Source organism: Pecten maximus, chromosome 12, assembly GCF_902652985.1.
Source record: "Pecten maximus chromosome 12, xPecMax1.1, whole genome shotgun sequence".
NCBI classification, from domain to species: domain Eukaryota; kingdom Metazoa; phylum Mollusca; class Bivalvia; order Pectinida; family Pectinidae; genus Pecten; species Pecten maximus.
Window position 1 is genome coordinate 41,771,752 of NC_047026.1, and position 17,028 is coordinate 41,788,779.

Sequence of the window (17,028 nt, forward strand, 5' to 3'; positions counted from 1 at the left end):
TGTGTTCATCTAATTTGACTGTCAATACCAGTAGCACTTGTTCCTTTACTGAACCTTTATATAATGCTAACACTCCTGGAATAATGGTAGCAGCACCAGTGTGTCCATCTCTTCATAACCAGCAATTGTAAATCTTGTGAATTGTTGTGAATCACCTCATCAGCTGATCCATGTTACACCAAGAAGAATGACTGCTGGGCAGGTCTTTGCAGTAGAAATGTTTTTTTTTTCATTCTATAGCTTTGGCATTTCTTTAACTACACTTGTTAGATTGTATTTATTGACAATCTAAATGCAATATGGGTGAGAAAAATAGAAGGGCACCGTGATATTTAACCATCACCCAGCTTGCATTGATAGCGACACTAAATACAATCTAACAAGCGTTTAATCATTATATTTATATTAAGCTTTGTTAAAATCTGCCTTACTTAAATATATTCTTCATTTTCACCCATCTCCTTGTATGTTCATTTGAGAGAAAAGTATCTTTAAATCAAATTCTTTTCTTTTTGCAACCAAACTGACACAGTACAAAGCATTGTCATGACAATGATCAACATAGCACCAAAATGATGTCATAGTAATGCAATTGTTTGCAATAATTAACCTCGCTGGGTTTGATACATAGCCCATAGCGAACCATTTCCATGAAGTTGACCAAAATGACACAACAATCACATCATGTGATCTTGACTGCATCTATCTACTAATATATGCAGCCTGGATTAACATTGGGACAATGGGAAGTCCTTATCAATGAATTTTCTCCCACCGTGGAGTATTATATTGTTCACAACAATTTCAACAATTTCCATCTCAAGAAGCACAAGTATGGTTCGACCACGATGGAAAAATAACATAAACCATGTCATTTGGAATTTTAAAATGTGTTGAAAGATGACGAATCAAACACAATAGCATTAGGTAATCCCAAATAGTCCTGCAGAGTCCAATGACATTTCAAAATCGAATGTCGGTATGGGGAAACACCGTCCTACTACAGGACATGCACGACGAAACGAGAGATGGGATTTTTAAATACTTTTATTGCTTTTCATGGCATGACTGAACGACGACCCTTAGTTACTGTACATGACAACAAGACAGAATAGGATTGATCATGATCAGGGCTCTTCATTCACAACCATTCGCTGAATCCATATCCATCTGCTTTCTCACTCACTATCAATCCTACAATGTGATTCACGTACAACAGGGTGAAACAAGTCTATTGAATGGTGGATGTATACATGGACTCTCCACTGTCACTTCAGTGTAGGTCTATATTATCAACAGGTGGGCCGTCTATAACACAACAGGCCTGGATTGCTCACCTGGTTTTCTTTCATTTATTTAAAAAATATTTTAAATCTTGTTCTGGGTTCCATGCAATTTATCGGGTGTAATAGTCCGTGTAGACACCCCCTCCTCCACGTTTTTTTTCACTGTTTCAAAGTTTGTGAGGACACCGTCACCCCCTCTCCCACTTTTTTTTTACTGATCTGAAGTTTGTCAGGATACTGTCAAAAGCATGATACTATGGGGAAACATAGTATCTTCACCAGATACTATGGGGAAACATTGAAAACTTGTTCAACAAATGAAGATGTTTGAATTTTGTAACCTTTTAAATCTAAATATAGATTATCAATCTATGGTGGAATTTTGACGACGGATGGATGATGTGCCCCCAAAACTTGGTGCTAGGTGAGCTAAAGTAAAATTGATTTTCTTTCAATATATCCTTCTTTGTCCTTGAAACACATGTCACCCAGTCTGAGCTATAACCAAGTCACGAGGTAGATTATTCAGATACCCCCATATATCAACAACCTAAATTCTAGACAACTGATGTGCAAAAAAAACAAAAGCAATCAAAACTATTTTTTAAAGATGTTAGAATTTAGAAGTGACTGACAAAGGTATTCATGAGGTCAATTTGTCAAATTCCAAAATAACTTCAAGCTCATAATTAGTTGAAAATATTTTTAAAATTACTCGACGAATACATGCCAACAATACCCAGTAGGTACATGCACAAAATAATTGCTACTCATGCCCATTTTTTGTCAGTACAATTCTTGTTATCGTGATTTCTTTAATGTCGAAATTCTTTAAGAATACAAAAATATATTTCCTATGTACGATGCCACAAAATTATACTGCAACAAGACCCTGACTTCACCTACACACTGAACATACTAGATACCACAACTTTTGACACAAGCACAGCGGACATTTCCATAACATATCCAAGTCAATTTGGCTACATGGATCAACATTAAATTTTTTACAGTTTACCGGTATTTCAATTAAAATATATTGGTATTATGACCTAGGCGATTCTGATGTACCATCTGCTAAAAAGTATTGTCACACATCTTCTCCAATCACACAAATTACTACTGATCATTGTCCCAAGTTTTAGAGAAAAGACAGGATCAGATTTAAAACCATCAACAATCTACACAGGGCAAGCAGTATAACAAAGACTGTAAAATGTCCGTTATCTGCAAGAACCAACAAATTACTGTAAACCACTGAAATTTCACGCTAATTTTAACGCATGTTGACTGCGAGTTTTAATATTATACAGAGCTCTCAGATACAAAGGTGACAGCTTAGTAACACACATTTTTTTCAATGTCACAAGTTTTGAAGAATGCTTCCAAGGTAATAATTAGACTACAATTCAGTGGTGTTACTGTGAATTGGCCTAAGGACACTACCACAAATCACCAGGAATGCTCAAGTATGATCTACTACCTACAATTTTAACAACAGCACTCATTACATGCGTGCTTCAAACACAGCACCAAAACAACAGGGATGCTTCAACTACAAGATCAACATAACATGGATACTTCAACTATGGCACCCATTAACATTATAGGTGCTTGATTTGCTACTCCCGACAGCCAGACTAGGACACCCATAGCCCATTGGGTGCTTCATCTAAAACACTTCTGAAGAACCTGACTTTTCAAGCACAGTACTGCCAAGATGGGTACATCAACTACTGGACCCACAGATCACGGAAACTGTAAAACAAGGCACCCTTCCTCTATACGGACCCATAAGACGAGTGTGCTTCATAGTATCTATGGGCTTTCAACAAGTACACGGCACTTTAGCTGTGGCACAAATAGTATATGAGCACTGTCGCACAGAAACGATAGTACACAGTGCTCTCATAATGGCAGAAACTGTAACAAGATACAAGTGCTTTAACTATGGCACCAATAGTGTACAGACTTTTCAGTTATATGGCAATACAACTGTGTAAGCAGCTCTAGTTACAACACTGCTGGTACAGGGTCACCACCAGTTCACGAAGCCATCAACAAAACATCAACAGTAAACTGCACCAAGCGGACTCAATAAGTCTCACTTTTAAAGATTTAACACAAGTGTTCGTAACTTATATCCAAGAAAAGAGCATCAAGCCAAACATTGTCGATACATTCATTACTTTAATTAACATGTATAAAACAATTCATATGTCCAATAATATCCCAATGGTCCCCCACCCACATCCTAGACACCTTGGTCATGCATGTACCAGACTCACCACACTGTTGGGAATGCTAACAAGTTCCATCTACAACATGCATCCAAATAACAGTACCCACACACTCTCACAATGGCTGTTTTGTACATTCATACCTAGTACAGAGTCACTTCTATTACATACATGTTAATTTTGAGGGATACTGTGATAATTAGGCTGTACAGCCTTACAAACCTTAGTGAACAGAGCTCAACTTTAGGAAATACTTTACTGCTCACATAATAGGTAAAACAGGTCTACACCAGTCACCTCTCATACATACACACTCACCCTTGTTATAAGACATCGTGTATTTGGGACTCGCGGTCAAAGACTCGCATGAATTTCAGGGAGTAATCTAGGAAGTATTTAGAGAGATAATCAGGTGGGATTTTCTTGTAAATAAACAGCAGTGAGTGTGCCAACATATAGTTTTGTGTGTAATATCACCAAAATTACCGACATTAAATGATTGTATCAATCCAAAGACAAAAGGTTTAAAAATATGCATCATTCAACTTTTCAAGAACTAAATTCAGTTATGGTAAAAACGAGATTGTTCTGAACTTTCCAAAGGAAAATGTACTTCATAGAGCCTAGATTAGTCCCTGTTACATCATTTCAATATTTTTACTAATGCTTATAAACGTGAAATTATATTGAAAATAAATACTTAAGTTCATTATAATTTATAATTATGCTATTCCTTGATTTATACCTGCAAAAATTATCAGCAGGATAGAATTGTTTAACAATTTCATTGACATCACAATACATATATAAAGGCAGAAAAATAGTATTTTGAATAACAATTTTGAGGGAAAAAAATAACAAAAAATAGTTCTCAATGACCTAACAAAGCACTATGAAGCTCCTCGATGAAAACTGAACACATCACCACTTAATAACAACCCCATGCTTGATAGCACCATCAATCAACATTACACCAGACCTTCAACAACCCCGTGGGGAACATTCCTATAGTTCTCTTAGTTTACCAAAATCTCAAAAATAAGTGGACATATCTAATTAGAATTCTAATCAAATTAATCTTCATAAAAAAACGACAAGTAAAAGTGACCAAATAACTAGTACAAAACAAATATAAATCACATGATAAACCTTGTAAACATATTGACAATGTTGGCAACGTAACAAAATATAGCACTTACTATACTAAGGCATTTACTATTCTCGACACTTGTGTACTTTAGGACCTGAACTAGTTTTTATCCAACTCATATGGCATGTCTCTAAAATAATAATACCCACCTTTTCAATTACACATCCCATTGAAATGAAGTAATTATTCTTTAAAAAAGAAATCATGATAGAGAGTATTTTCAAAGCAGTCAATTGATGGAATATACAATACTACATCACTTGACTCGAGAGTGTGTGTGAAAAGGTGGTCCTTTAAATGAAATCTTCCTGAGGTGTTCAAATAGCATAAACAAGTTTTAACAAAGAAATTCTCAAGGCTAAATGTACAAAATATTTAAATAATGAGTACAGAGTCTGGAGACATTTGTTGAATAATAATGCTATGCTCAAGAATCGCTGTGCTTAAGTGTTGTCTTTGGTACAACGTCTTGTCTATATCAAGAACATTACTCAGTAGTCAGTTCAGGGATTGATTTTAAAAAATGTACAATCACTGTTTAATGAGTATTCAGAAGTGTTGCTTCTATATACAGCATTTCCTACCAGGTAAATTCACAAAACCAACAAGGGACAATTCCATATTTCCTACTAAATCAATGCTGTTAATGAATATTAAGTACCGATGATTATTTCAGATGTATGAAACCATTCAAAATAAATGCAACAGATTTAATATTTAATGACCTTGCAACTTAAATTCAATTAAACAGACTTGAAATATCTTCTGACCTCATGCTAAGTGACCATCCTGAATAGATTGGGGAAACTACACTTCCATACACAATATTTACCATCACACAAGCTAATTTAACAGTGATAACCAATTACGCAATCAGTGTTGCCACCATGTGGTGGATACATTCAGGTCTTCATCAAGCTCTCTCAACCGACCAGCGGAAGTTTAACATCCCAGATCTCTCTTCACACAAACATTTGCTCCCTGTGACCAGACAAAGGCATGCACCGAAGTCTTGAACGTTTACATACAGTTGAACCTTGGTAGTCTGGGGAATTGATGTCGCGAGACTCCATTACCCAATTCTTCCTTAAAATTTTGATCTGTATCAATGGAATAGTTGGAAATCAATGCCTTTTCAAGACCATCAGATGAAATATACATAGCTCTAATCTTGATTGTCATTAATTAAAATTACAATAGTCACATCAATGTGATTCAGCATTTTCTGAGATTTGACCATTTCTCAAGTTAGGAAAAAACTAAAGTTTCAAGGCCTAACATTAATGTAAGGGGTGATAAGTTGAATAACTGTGTCAATGAGGCAAGACTTGGTCGAATTCCTATTTTTGACAGATTGTTTGTTCAACTGTATATCAATGCCACAACAATAGTCATACAGCACAAAATATATGCTCTGCACAAACATGATGTGCTAATTTGTTCATGTGTACAATCACTCTTGTTCTTGTCATTTTGACTATGCAGCCACCAACTCGCTCTATAGAGGATATTGGGGTCCAACTGGAAACCAACACTTAGCACGGCACATATTATTGCTAGTCTTTACTCTGGAAGATGTACAAGTTATTGGTAGCAGCAACAGCTAGAATGTTTTCGTTGGGATGCCAAGCAGTATGCAGGATTTTCTTGTTGAAATCGAGACAGTCAACACTGATCTCCTCTTTCTTGCGTTTACCACCTGTACACACTTTGCGTGGCTTCAGCACTGTACGAGGTTTCATATTCTCTCTGCTTGCTTCTAACGTTGTGTCACGTTTAGATTCACGGTCAAACATTCTATAAAAGTTGTTGTATGATCCCGTCATAATGTGCCTGAAAGGTAACAAACAAAACGTTAAGTACTTTCAATGTTTAAAGTCGCATGTGATATTTGGATTCAGAATCTTAGTATTCAAATAAGAAAAACCATGAAAACTTAAAAACTTAAGTAGTTTTCTTAATTTCATTATGGAATATATATATATATAAGCCAGCAAAAACAAGTGTTGCAGCTTATAATATTTCTTTCTAAGAAAACTGAAAAAATTGAAGATTAAAATGATTCCAGGCTTCTGCCTCATTTCCATCAAACCTAGTTGAGCAGTTTTTATCAATCAAAAAATTATACAGATGCACGAGACAAAATGCAATTTCAAGAGTCATCAAATAATTATTATTATACAGATGTTTTATAAGGGCTGTTCGATGAAAACATATATGTAGATGTGGGGGAGGGCACTTTAGTAAATTACATAATGATTTGGTGGGATGGGTTCATATTATAATCACATCTATTGGTCAGTTGGGTTTAAAATAAATTGAATCTTGTTCGGTGTATTTGATGTTTTAGTACCATTCTTACATTAAAATCTATACCAGGGTACCGTTCACAAAAAAAGTGGATGTGGGAGGGTCATCAAAATTTTAAATCGCTTCTATAGGTGGGTCTCCTAATTGCAAAGTGCCTTTTTTTTGTAGACGCCCTAATTTCAAAGTACACCCTCTTCAATTTAGCCAGACATAAAATTACTGGTGACTGTGACAGTCAGGTTAACAGAAACAGGCATTTCTAAAGGCCTACTGAAATTGCTGAAAACGAAAAATTTGATCCAGACAGATGCAAGGTATTAAAGCACAAAATCCAGTACAAATGAAGTTTCGGTACTAACAACTCAACTTACCTGAGAGATATATAAGAGCAGGTATTACAAATACTAGGACTGTGATCTTACCTGTCGTCACCACTCCATGAACACTCAAACTTGTCGAAGATGCAGTCATTTTCATATAGAGAGCATAACTTGCTGCGTAAGTACTCGTGCACCTGGTATGTTTCTATCGGCTTTGTGTCCATATGTAAATCCCACACTTTCACAGACAAGTAATCTCTTGTCACCATGTAACGTCCGTTATGACTAAATTTTACATCTGATATACTGGAAATAATTTCAGAAAAGAAACTCCTATTGGTGGGGTCTTCTGGTTCCTCAAACACTGTAAAAAGAAACTTACTTGTTAGCTTATTCCAGAGTAGACTTCATGGTGTAAATGTTCAGGAAAATAAGTCAACAAATATGAAATTCACAATTCAAATCTAATTAATATGATCATTATCACATTTATATTAAATTACAGTAAATTTTCAGGTATTTCAGGTATTTCTATCAGTTTGGGTACATACACTTGGAGCAAAAGTTTATTCTTCAGGATGTATTCTGTTACATGTGATGTTGAAAATCAGACAATACAATGTAGGGGACAACTTTTTTACATGGTGTACATTTTTCAGATGATACAGATTGTCATGAATCTATCCAACAAAGAATACGACTACTTACATTTGGCATGTTTGTCACACAAAGCTTGTTGGCGCATATCACAAAGTCTAATCGTTCCTTTACTACTACTATACACAAATAAGTTACAGTCCAGAGGGTGGAACTCTGCCGCAGTGATGACCTCTGTCAGCTCCTCCATATTGGCCGGCTTAATGTCAACAATGTCTGGTAGTGGTTAAGGCATTTTCTTGAAAAGTTTCCCACTTAATCATAACAAGTGCAATCAATGATTGCGAAAGCTCACCGGTGCCAGTAATCACAATATTTTTTATGTATGTATAAGCATGTCATTTTGAAATTGTATGTCACATAATATCGCTCCTAGACCTCTAATGGATGTATAAACCAAATATGAAGGGTGTGGACTTCCAAGCTTTTCATTTTTAAAACTAACCCCCAAAATCTTTAAAGTGAGTTTTTGTGTCAAAAAAAGTAAGTCCACTAAATAGTAAAATGCCAAAAGGCCATTTTTTTTCCTCTATGATTTGCCACAGCATCACTACTGGATCTCTAATGGATGTATAAACCAATTGGAAGGGCATGAGGTGTATACTTTTTGACTTACCCCAAAAATTTAAAGTGAGATTTGGTGCCAAAAAAGTTGAGTCCACATAATGGTAAAATGCGGAAAAATCACAATTTTTTTCTGCATTATTTTGCCATAACATCACTCCTAGACCTCTAATGAATGTATAAACCAATTTAGAAGGGCATGAGGTGTATACTTTTGGACTTACAAGCTTTCAAAAAACTTACTCCAAAAACTTTAAAGTGGGTTTTGGTGTCAAAAAAGTCCACTAAATGGTAAAATGCGAAAAAATCACAATTTTTTTCTGCATAATTTTGCCATAACATCACTCCTAGACCTCTAATGAATGCATAAACCAACTTAGAAGGGCCTGAGGTGTATACTTTTGGACTTACAAGCTTTCCAAAAACTTTAAAGTTTTAGGGTGGGACGCCGGGGTGACAGCATTAGCTCTCGGTTACTCGTAACCGGTGAGCTAAAAACAAGTACCTTAACATCTTCAACAGAACTTTTTGATATCACACAAAAATGGAGATGTGTGCTCACAAAAGGTTGGGTTTTTTCACACAAACAAAATAAATTATAACCATTAATTACGCAGAAGCCATCCCATCAAAAGAGGTGTTCATTCTCATTTAATGAACAGCAATATAAAACAATTTCACCACTGTATTTTCACAAACTGTAAAATTTCTTTAAAGTTTATTTATTAAGTTCAATGAGCTTGATACAAGTTATTGTAAAGATTTATAAACTACTGACTTGTATGCAAAGTCCGGGGCTGGTTAATTCATCAGGAAAATCCAGCACGAATAACCTTACATTTTAATGTTCCTGCTTGTAAAATATACTGATACTACAAAAGTCAACAGTATATATGTCTGAACAGGTGTTCAACATGAGTGGAGTTCCAATCGTTTAGGCCATAACAATCGTAAAAAATTATGATGATTTTCAGAAATAGTATTGTATAGATTAGGGCTGTCTCAGGTACAAATTTTTAGTTCCGGGTACTCGGTCTTTACAACCCGACCTGTACCCGGTTACCCGTTGGCTGTAGACTTGTAAGTTGTAGCCCTGTACGGACGTTTAGAATATAACAGGAGATACCTTCGATATTATGAACATGGACTTGTTTCTGTTAAATGAATACTTTGAATAGTTCTTACTTCTTAGTAGAACATTACTGATGAAGTCATATGTATTGATGAAAAGACATTGTATGGAGTGGCACTTCAATCAAGGAAGTCATGTTGTTTGGTTGACATACGTGCAGTTTGTTTTGCGCATGACCGGAAACACAGCTCTACCGTAATAACTCGAGTAAAGAGAACACACGAAAACGACATGATGAAAGTGAGCAGTTTTATACTATCATTATCGTCCATGACTTGTGCGAGGCTTGTGTATGGTTATTACAGTAAATGTTTATTTGGTGTCAATTCGAGGTTTCTCTGTGTGTGTTACGCCTTACGTACATTGCGGAGTTCCGAGTGTTACAAGAAAACTTTGTGTCGAGGCAGCACGTTTAGCAGCCCTGAGAAAGTGTCAACAGACGAGACATGTTTACAGACACTAAAAACATTGTTTAATTATCTATATGTGATGACTCAAGTGTGTCAAAGCTACACAGTGTTCTTTGAAATATGTGTATTTCGGTGAACTATAGTAGTTATTACTATGTTAGTACAAAGTTTCGGGGTTCGGGTACACAATTTCAAACCCGGGTCAGAATCAAAAGCGACCCATGACGGGTCACCCGGGTACTTGTTACAGCCCTAGTATAGATATCATGGTGATTTCCTACAGCCAAACCATTCATTCTATCTCACCGAAATGCGACTTATAGTTACAAAGAGAAAAATATTGATTTTCAATTTTTTACAAGGGTGTTCAAACAGTTTTCTGACACCTTTGAGTGGAAGCTGAATACCTTAATGCGTATAATACATATCGAGGATACTGGATTTTTCTTTGAGTGTTTTTTTAGCAGATACAAGTGCCTATGGTAAAACCTAGTCTCCCATTCCCAAACTTTACACTGGAGGAACAATCAAGACTTTAAGAAAGGATACTGAAACTCTGGTCGGTCACTTCCAGATGCCAGAGGTTGATTCTCAAATCATCTGCAGACAGATAGGTTTCCTGATCACTGTTGATGGATATAGAATTGATGTGATAGGTATGAGCATTTGCAAATATTCGACGAGGACTAGCTTCCACCATCAATTCCATAGGCTTGAACATTGGCACCCGTAACGTTGTCACAGTTGAAGGATCCCGCATCAAGCCTGCCTCATCCTTCAAGTTGTAGCCTTCAGGCCTCTTGTCACGCTCCGTTACTTTCCAGAGTTTTATAGTTTTATCTACAATCAATCAAAATTTAAGAACAGGTCTAAAGGTCCTGTAACGGTCACTAAATAAATGTCACAAAGTTATATTAACTGTTTTGGAGGAAAAAGGAAATATTTCTGATTTTGGCTATTCGTTTTCATGGTTATAGAAACATAATCTAAAATGAAAACCTAGCAAAAGGCACCACTCGGCCAAGTCATGTTATTGAAATGATCTTAAATAGTTTTGAAGTCACTATAGACAACTGAAATAATGTGTACCCATTTTTATGGTACCAAGAAAATCATGAAAAATGCACAAAAGGCACTATCCTCAACAGTTTTGGAGTTATGCATAGGAAACAACAGTGCTTGGATGGACATACAAACATAATTTTAATACCCCACGAACATGTTTTGTGGTGGATAACTAGAATGATGAAAATGAGTCGTTTTCAAAACAACCCCTTTATATGATCAAACTGACTTGTATGCAAAGTCCGGGGCTGGTTAATTCATCAGGAAAATCCAGCACGAATAACCTTACATTTTAATGTTCCTGCTTGTAAAATATACTGATACTACAAAAGTCAACAGTATATATGTCTGAACAGGAGTCCAACATGCTGATCAGTTGTCCCCATATCCTTTTTGAACGAAGAATTAAGCTCCGTTACATTCCGGAGTTTTATAGTTTTATCTACAATCAATCAAAATTTAAGAACAACAGGTCTAAAGGTCCTGTAACGGTCACTAAATAAATGTCACAAAGTTATATTAACTGTTTTGGAGGAAAAAGGAAATATTTCTGATTTTGGCTATTCGTTTTCATGGTTATAGAAACATAATCTAAAATAAAAACCTAGCAAAAGGCACCACTCGGCAAAGTCATGTTATTGAAATGATCTTAAATAGTTTTGGAGTCACTATAGACAACTGAAATAATGTGTACCCATTTTTACGGTACCAAGAAAATCATGAAAAATGCACAAAAGGCACTATCCTCAACAGTTTTGGAGTTATGCATAGGAAACAACAGTGCTTGGATGGACATACAAACATAATTTTAATACCCCACGAACATGTTTTGTGGTGGATAACTAGAATGATGAATACGAGTCGTTTTCAAAACAACCCCTTTATATGATCAAACTGACTTGTATGCAAAGTCCGGGGCTGGTTAATTCATCAGGAAAATCCAGCACGAATAACCTTACATTTTAATGTTCCTGCTTGTAAAATATACTGATACTACAAAAGTCAACAGTATATATGTCTGAACAGGAGTCCAACATGCTGATCAGTTGTCCCCATATCCTTTTTGAACGAAGAATTAAGCTCCGTTACATTCTGGAGTTTTATAGTTTTATCTACAATCAATCAAAATTTAAGAACAACAGGTCTAAAGGTCCTGTAACGGTCACTAAATAAATGTCACAAAGTTATATTAACTGTTTTGGAGGAAAAAGGAAATATTTCTGATTTTGGCTATTCGTTTTCATGGTTATAGAAACATAATCTAAAATAAAAACCTAGCAAAAGGCACCACTCGGCAAAGTCATGTTATTGAAATGATCTTAAATAGTTTTGGAGTCACTATAGACAACTGAAATAATGTGTACCCATTTTTACGGTACCAAGAAAATCATGAAAAATGCACAAAAGGCACTATCCTCAACAGTTTTGGAGTTATGCATAGGAAACAACAGTGCTTGGATGGACATACAAACATAATTTTAATACCCCACGAACATGTTTTGTGGTGGATAACTAGAATGATGAATACGAGTCGTTTTCAAAACAACCCCTTTATATGATCAAACTGACTTGTATGCAAAGTCCGGGGCTGGTTAATTCATCAGGAAAATCCAGCACGAATAACCTTACATTTTAATGTTCCTGCTTGTAAAATATACTGATACTACAAAAGTCAACAGTATATATGTCTGAACAGGAGTCCAACATGTTGATCAGTTGTCCCCATATCCTTTTTAAACAAAGAATTAAGAGAACTCCAGATTTCGTCAGGAACAAGAATCACAAGCTGTATTGAGGAATCCCATCTAATTAAAGAAGTAATACCTAACCTTTTCTTTTGTTAAAGCATCAAATTTATTAATTAATTCTTATACTGCAATTATTTCACAATACAATATAGGTTTATAATTTCAATTTACATGTTTTACTGAAATTGACAATTCATTACACACCGTTAGTGGAGAGTAGAAAATTAGCAGGATTGGTCCTCTTCATCCAAAGAATCTTGTTAATTTTTTCTTCAATTTCTAAACTTTTGAGATAATCAAACTCCGGCTCGTGACTCTGGAAGGTGCTGTACACATTGTATTCCCCACGAAGAGGCAGTCCAATCTTGCCCTAAAAAAAGAATGTTTTTGGAAAACATACAAATTTCATTTGCTGACCATTTTTTGTACCGGCGGGTGAAATAGACTAACACTTTCATCGCAGATATCCAGCTAAAGACTACAGAACAGAGACTATAGAACAAAATTAAAATTGCAGGTATAAGATAGCTTTGTGACTGTAAATTAATAGCATAATATCACAGAATCAAACTAACGTGTCAAATTGTGATCACTAAAATGTCAACGAAAATAGGATGTCCCAAGCTTTCCAGTGGTGGGGGAGAGCCCCATCTGCATTAAGCAATTAATATATTTCAATATGAAAACAACAATACTCTTAATATCTTTGCAAGATGGGACCTGCTACCAGTGGGACGTAGGGTCACGCAAAGACTATCCGTATACTCCCGTGCCACAACACCTTGGGTCGGCTTTTGAGCTCACAGAATTGGTCAAGTTAGGAATAAAAAGTTGGTATTAAAGGAAATCTTATTTTTATATAGTTATTTATTGAGGTTATATAGACAAGGAATCTTTTTTTTTAAGACCTAACACTATTCTATGCTTTATTAGGGGATAAATTAATGCCAACATTCCATCAGAAAATCTGTTGCAATGTTCGACTATCATACAAATTATTACCTTATCGCGCTGGAAAATGACAACACGTCCACCTTTGTCACCCGTTGCCAGGAGATCACCATCATTGTTAAATTCTACACAGGATATAATGTCCGCTAAAAAATAAAATGATTGTTACAGTAAATCATCATAAAATCAGTAAAAATGAGATCATATTAACAACAGGGGGCAAAATATTAAGTTTCTGTAGAAATGATACATTATTGTGTATCGGTTGGTTACTTGATAACTTTCAAATGGATTATTGGGACGAAACCTATGATTTAAGCAAGATCCTTTCATTGTATGCAACACTAAACTTGTATTGCAGCAGCCAAATGGTACAAATACTGATCTCGTTTGATAGGACCCATCAAAACATGTCAATTTTAACAATCAAAAGAATCTTAACATGTTCAATAAAGATGGGAGTATCTTCTTTTTTTCAATGTTGATGTAACATTATAACTGTTTTCCTGTATTCCATTCTGTTTTAATTATGTTGCTGTTGCACATGCTGTATGCTTTCATTTTAATTTTAACCTTGTTCACATATTTGTATTACTATATAGACTAGTTAATCAAAGAGGATGCCCAAATAGATTTGGCCAGTACAATTTTTTTACGAATCACAAATCTAAACACATTTTCAAAATTCACCAAAGAAGTTTGTGATGCACTCAATGTCGAACATGGATGTCACAAAGAGAGATCTGTGGAAATGTATGCCTGAAGCCTAAGTTTTTGTAATGTATGTCATTTTCATCTAATCCATCTAGTGTGAAGTTTCATTTAATGAAAATATGTACCTTATAGGGTTGTTTCTACCTGAAACTTTCCATGTACCTCCTTCCTGCTTGAATAGGGACAATATAGTAATATTTAGGACGATAGTTTTTAGTAAGGTACTATATTTGTCTCTATGTAAAAGTAATTTTCAGTATCTGGTGAATATTAAAATTCCTGTCTTCCCACTTTTTTAAACCCTGTCTGTGTCAGTATTCAGTAATTTCAACCAAAGTAAAGTAAAGCAATTCCAAGGCAATGCCCGTTTTCCAATCCATTTTTATATCTTAATTTAATCTCTATTATGAAATATTGTATGTAAATTAATTCAAATATTTGATTGAATAAATATTTTGAAATGAAATGCTTTTCTTATTACACATTGAAGTGCAGGCTGGATTTGTTTATGCCAATCCTTTAGGGGACTACACAAGTATTTACAATACAACAATAACCAAAATTAACGTTATAAATAGCAGTGGGTGATATTACTAACAACAGTATACAAGTATTTTTTAATTAACCGTTTACTCAGAAACTGGGCGTCGAAATCGACACCCAATAGTTAACGAGTTTAATTTTTTGTAGAGAAATTGAATAAGAAATAAATGAAATCCTATGTTAATGGTACATGATAGTTCGAACAGTGCTCCTGGAGAACCAGACATGCTACATTCTTACGAGACATCACAATAGTGTATTATGCATAATTTGCACATTATATATGTCGACAAATCGAAGTCAATCGATAGGTAGACTCTAGACTACGCCTGAACACTTTCGTTTATCGACATGACATACGTTCTGTAACATCTTCAGTCTCGATAGCTCCCTTCACTTGTGAAAAACACCACTGAATATCCCCGCCATTTCCTGAAATGAAAAGATGATAATTGCTAAAAATAAATTACATCGTCAACATTTCCACACAGTAATACGGAAATGAGATGACTAACAGGAGTAAAAGTCGTATTTCATCCTTACCCGCCATCATGTGGAGAAAATATGAATCCTAGAATTAAGAATACTGTTATAATATTGCATTCATTTCATTGGGAAGTCTACCAAAGGCTATTTTACTCCTCGATGACATTGGAATGGCAGGCGGTATATCCCGCTCATTCGAATCAATATGGCGCACTATGGCCGAAAGTTCAAGGATATGACGTCAGATCATTGGAATTTTGGGTAATATGAAAAAGAAAGTGGAGGGGAGTGTGTTGATGTTGAAAAAGAAAGTAGAGCAGTGTACATTGAAATCATTATAAATTAAGAATAACAGACACCATGAATTACAGGTATAACATAACTAAGTTATTTGAACACAGAACATATGTTATGTGTGGATTTTAGCAGAGCTGTGTACCGAAATACAAATTATATACAACTAGCATATATGTAACCAAAGCAGGTGGATGCTTTGTACAATCTTAAAAAAAATGTAGCATACATGATGTCGTAGTCTAATACCATATTATATGATATTCAAAGTATATTTACACACAGAATGTCCCATGTTCTTATTTATATATAATGTCGTGAAAAGTAGCATGCACATGTCCGCACTGGAACTCGAACCAATGTTTGTAACCAGCGGACATTTACTACAAGGGTTACCACTAGACTGAAGGGATCTGTACCGCTGACCTGAGCTAGTAATCAAGGTGACATGTAATCTTCATTGATATCATAATGTACAGATCCAGTAGTTGATTCGGAATTAGGCCTATAACCATTAAATGCTTCACAATTCCCAGGTGTTTTCTTGCATATTAAATCATCTTTGTATGTACAGTAAATGCATAACGTAGTGTAACGTTATATTGATGATCTGTATTTTAATCAGATTGTCGAGACCAGTACCTGATACTCATTGCATACATTTTAAACTGTATCAGAGTTACTTCCCTTCCTTTCACTCTGTCGATATTCATGCAGTGTTATAACTGGTATGGCTCGTAACACATTTATTCAAATTCGCGTGTGTATGTGATTTTTTTAAAATTATTAAGATATATACTGAAAATAACACTCCCTGAAACTTTGAACATCCCGTGGTGACAAGTCTCCCACTTGAACTGTTTAAACAAGGACTCAAACCCACGGAGGACTTCGTTTCCCAATTATTTCAGTGCCAGTATACGTAGTGTTAGGTAAAACCATATGAACACCACATGCTATGTATAGGTATCGAAACGCGGACAATACACGTGCATGTAATTACCCACAGATCACGCATAGTGTGGATACACAACACATGTCTGCCGTGATAAACTTTTACACAGTATGATATTAGATCGGGATAATTTGTTCAAATATAGAAATTAATTACTTAGATGAAAAATCACTTGATGAATTCAAATGAAATAAACATATACA

General features: G+C 35.3%; 1 protein-coding gene across 1 annotated transcript; it reads right to left on the reverse strand.

The window, feature by feature from the left end:
- Positions 1-1,029: 1,029 nt before the first annotated feature.
- On the reverse strand, positions 1,030-15,812 carry LOC117339830 (serine/threonine-protein phosphatase 2A 55 kDa regulatory subunit B alpha isoform-like). The gene is made up of 8 exons (XM_033901537.1): positions 15,634-15,812; positions 15,451-15,522; positions 13,885-13,979; positions 13,087-13,252; positions 10,619-10,909; positions 8,015-8,179; positions 7,409-7,670; positions 1,030-6,509 (listed from the first exon to the last, which is right to left on the reverse strand). The coding sequence occupies exons 1-8, from the start codon at positions 15,641-15,643 to the stop codon at positions 6,233-6,235; spliced, it is 1,338 nt and encodes a 445-aa protein (XP_033757428.1). The 5' UTR covers positions 15,644-15,812; the 3' UTR covers positions 1,030-6,232.
- Positions 15,813-17,028: the final 1,216 nt, after the last annotated feature.

Excerpts from the sequence above, each read along its gene's own strand:
- LOC117339830 (XM_033901537.1), bottom strand. Across the intron at positions 13,253-13,884 it reads TCATTTTCCAGCGCGATAAG|GGCAAGATTGGACTGCCTCT; the intron begins GTAATAATTTGT and ends TTCTTTTTTTAG. Across the intron at positions 10,910-13,086 it reads TTTTCTACTCTCCACTAACG|ATAAAACTATAAAACTCTGG; the intron begins GTGTGTAATGAA and ends GATTGATTGTAG.